Source organism: Hibiscus syriacus, unplaced genomic scaffold (assembly GCF_006381635.1).
Source record: "Hibiscus syriacus cultivar Baekdansim isolate YM2019G1 unplaced genomic scaffold, ASM638163v2 tig00111138_pilon, whole genome shotgun sequence".
Classification (NCBI taxonomy): Eukaryota; Viridiplantae; Streptophyta; class Magnoliopsida; order Malvales; family Malvaceae; genus Hibiscus; species Hibiscus syriacus.
In genome coordinates, this window is record NW_024062995.1 from 162,121 (window position 1) to 165,864 (window position 3,744).

The 3,744-nt window shown below is 35.6% G+C and overlaps 1 protein-coding gene across 1 annotated transcript; it reads right to left on the bottom strand.

Annotated features, from left to right (window-relative positions):
- Positions 1-1,286: 1,286 nt before the first annotated feature.
- Positions 1,287-3,392, bottom strand: LOC120154643. The gene is made up of 3 exons (XM_039166319.1): positions 3,319-3,392; positions 1,868-3,227; positions 1,287-1,770 (listed from the first exon to the last, which is right to left on the bottom strand). The coding sequence occupies exons 1-3, from the start codon at positions 3,371-3,373 to the stop codon at positions 1,287-1,289; spliced, it is 1,899 nt and encodes a 632-aa protein (XP_039022250.1). The 5' UTR covers positions 3,374-3,392.
- Positions 3,393-3,744: the final 352 nt, after the last annotated feature.

Here is a 3,744-nt window from a genome sequence, read left to right on the forward strand (position 1 = left end):
ACACATTTATGTTTTTTATATATTTTCTTCCTAGGATTGGCTTTATCCGGTGACTGAGCCAGAATTAAATATTGACATGGTCGAAATATTAGACAATTTAAGAAAAATATAAAGACTTATTAGGTATTTAAACTCGAAATTCAGCATGAACAAAACGATCTTAGTGATTAAGAGATTATTATTATCATTGACATCTTAGGTTTAAGCATTGTGTATGTAGGGGTATGAGCGTTCATTGTCAAATAGTTGAAACTCTTTGTACATATACTACCTTGTATTCACCTTAAATTTATAAAGAAAAAAAACTCAAAATTCACAAGACAACTTCTATTTTTTTCTAATATTTAAACTTACAATGACCTAAATTATAATTAGACAAAAAATTTGAGAATACAGACTTATCATTCTTTAGTTCAACCCCTACTTGATTAAATATTTAATAATTTTTTATATTTTTTAAAATTAAATATTTATTTTTATATGAACCAAAATACTATTAAACGAAAATTATATTGAATATACAAATTTTAACAAGGGCCGGACCCGCTCCGTCTCTAGGCTTTATCACATGTAATGTGATCTATTCTTCTTAGAAAGAAAGTGTAATTATTGTTGTCTTTTTAATATGTAAAATTGTTCATATTTGATTGTCTTAATCAAAATAATGGATTTGATGCATTATTAATGACCAAAATTGTGAAGCCAATGAATTTAAGGATCAATAAAAATCAACTGCAAATTCCTACTGCATCTAACTAATGATCTAATCTAATTAAGCTAATTAAGGGCTATGAGCATTCAAAACACATGAAAAATTCCATGCATGTTATTATATTCATTAGAAACAAAAGCATACGAAATTCTTTCCATTGCTTTTTATACTAACTTTTGTTTACTATATTAGAATTTTTGTAATTTTATGCGGGGTGTGTTTGTTTCTTGAGAAAGTTCATGCTCATTATATATATTGTTATGTTTACCCTTCACAACGTTAAATTGCATATTATTGGCCATTTATCCACATATTGAATTGCGTCACACTTATGACTTCTTTGCTAGCTACATTGCTCATTATGTTGAAGATGGAGGCCAAGAAAGCATATTTAGGAAACGATTAAAGATAATTGATTGTTAAAGTAACCAACAAATTCTTTCCTACAAGATTAGAATAGAACACAACTACAGACAGATAAATTCTAATTCTACATTAGTTTTCTGGAACATGAAACAACAGAGATGCTGTTTCAGATAATGCCCTAAAGTTCTATTTCCACTCTTCACTGCCTTCATGGAGAGACAATGTCTGCACGATTTTGGATTCTGGCTGATCGTCTCACCGGAGTTATCACCTCGTTGTTGCTTCCCAACTCTTTCCCTAAACGTTTCTTCTTGGCAGTCGACGTTGATCTTTCGGATGAATTGGAGTTCACAGCGGAGAGGTGTGTGTGTCCTTGTTGATCCTTGCTCCCCAAATCCTTTTCTGAGAAATAAGAATAGCTGCTCACTTGATCTTTCATTCTTCTGTTTATAGCAGAACTTCTAACTGATCTACTTATTTCACCAAAGTCAAATTCAGTCAGCAACTCAACTGAAGGTGCTCGGCTCCTAACTGCAGAGGTAGTACTAATCAACGGCATGGTGTTGGAAACAGCAAGCTTTATTGGATCATCTGCAGGAAGTGGCAAACTTGCCTTCTTCTCCTTCACAATTGGTTTGATCGAATGCTTATCGACCGGAGAAGAAGACGGCTTTGGTGCAATTCCCTTTCTCCTGATGTTAAAGCCAAATACAAAAGGTGCAACAATGGCAGCACATGTTAGAAACCCAAACATAACTTTGAGAAACATTTCAGTTTCCATGGCAGCACATGTTAAGAACAATGGATTTTCCCCACTTCTGCAGCATACTGATTTGCAATATTATAACTTGAACCATGTCGGTATCACTGGTTTCCTTGTGAAGATCTTCATCTTCCTCCTTTGGAACCTCCCTGATTTCCTCTGAAGATTCTGTTCCTTCAGAAAAAAGACTTGCCTGATGATCAACTTGTAAGGATTCAATGTCTTCATCTACATCTTGGGTTTCTTCAATCTGCTCCTCAGTTTCTCCCATCTCCTGCAACTCAAATTTCTCCGATTCATCTTCAATCTTTTCTACACTTTTTATCTCGGTTTCTTCCATCTCTAGTAACTCAATGTTCTCTGCAAATTCCTCAGAAGCTTCTTCAACCATCTCTTCAGATTCGACAACTGTATTCTCTATCTCCAAGCTAACTACGTGTCCCTTTATCTCAGTTTCTTCCATCTCTAGTAACTCAATGTTCTCTTCAAATTCCTCAGAAGCTTCTTCAACCATCTCTTCAGATTCGACAACTGTATTATCTATCTCCAAGCTAACTACGTGTCCCAAGTTAGCCTTTTCCTCCTCAATTACCTCATCTTCCATAGTTTGGGTGATGCTCAATAAACCCAATTGCTCTTTTTTTCCATCCAAGAACTTATACCCAAAACCCTCAGCTATTCCAAATGAATGGTTTTGAAAACCAAGTGCATGAACCTCAAAAGCTGGAGCAGAGACGGGGGAATTCATGGAGGAAATATGTGATGTACTCAGTAATAACACAACCGACAAAAGGAAATATTTCAACACTCCTCCCAGACTCCATGCTGCTTCATCCTCTCCCTCTTCGAATTCTTCATCTTCATTCTCCGAAAGACTCTCACTTTCGGCGCCGAATTCTTCATCTTCTTTAGAAGAAGAGGCCAAAGAACTGTCACCAGAAACAGCGTCGGCTTCATCAGATTCAACAGTGGGATCATCCCCTTCTTTGTCTTCCATTTCAAGGCGTAAAAATATCTCCTTTCGCCTTTCGGGATTATACCTTAAGAATTGAGGCCTTGGTGAAAGGTAATTCTTCAATGGGTCGTAAGGACTCGGTGAGGGTGTCCCATCCCTGGAACTGTTCGACAACGGTGTCTTGTGGGAGACAGGCTCTTTAGAAACGACTTTGGGATCAAGATTTGGGGAATTCTTTGAAATGATCTTTGGCGAGGGGTTTGAATCAAGATTTGGGGATTTGGAAAAATGGGTAATGGAGGAATTTGATCCTGGAGATTCATTTCTTTCACCCAAGACTTTCTTTCTTGGAAAACTGGAAGTCTTCACATTTTGTTTCATCGGTTTCTGCAAATTCAAATCCCTTTGCAGATTGGGTCTATCATTCTCATCTGAAAAAAATCCCAAATTAAACAAATCTTAGAAAAATTTTTTATCCAAAGTAAACAAAAGAAACAGAAGAAGAATCGGAGAAAAGATTACCATTGGGAGAAGCAGATGATCTCATCGGAGGAGACTTAAAATGTATTTTTTTCATCTTTTCTCTTTGTCGTTGAGTTTTGATTGGAAATGGATTTCTTTAAGTTGTCTTGCTTGTATATAGAGGGAGGAAAGAAGCACAAATTTTGAACCTGGTGACCGTTGGGAATAAGATGTATTTTGGAAATTTTAAAATGCACTACATTTTTTAACCGTTGGAAGAGATAGCCGTTGTCCAACGGTATAATGGAGATCCACGTTTACCTACTCGGCTACTCCCAGCGATATGAACAAAGTCTTAACCACGGCCACATATTATTAAGGTAAATTGCACATTTAGTATCTAGACTATTATTTTTGTTCTATTTTAGTATTTAGACTTTAATTTTTTAAATTATATATAATGTTTAGTTTATATTTCATTTTGGT

What these genes read in the sequence shown, in the direction of transcription:
- LOC120154643 (XM_039166319.1), bottom strand. Translation starts at nt 3,373, where the DNA reads ATGAAAAAAATACATTTTAAGTCTCCTCCGATGAGATCATCTGCTTCT. An exon ending in ATCATCTGCTTCTCCCAATG is followed by an intron (nt 3,228 to 3,318) that starts GTAATCTTTTCT and finishes GATTTTTTTCAG; the next exon opens with ATGAGAATGATAGACCCAAT. An exon ending in AAATCCATTGTTCTTAACAT is followed by an intron (nt 1,771 to 1,867) that starts GTGCTGCCATGG and finishes CTTTAACATCAG; the next exon opens with GAGAAAGGGAATTGCACCAA.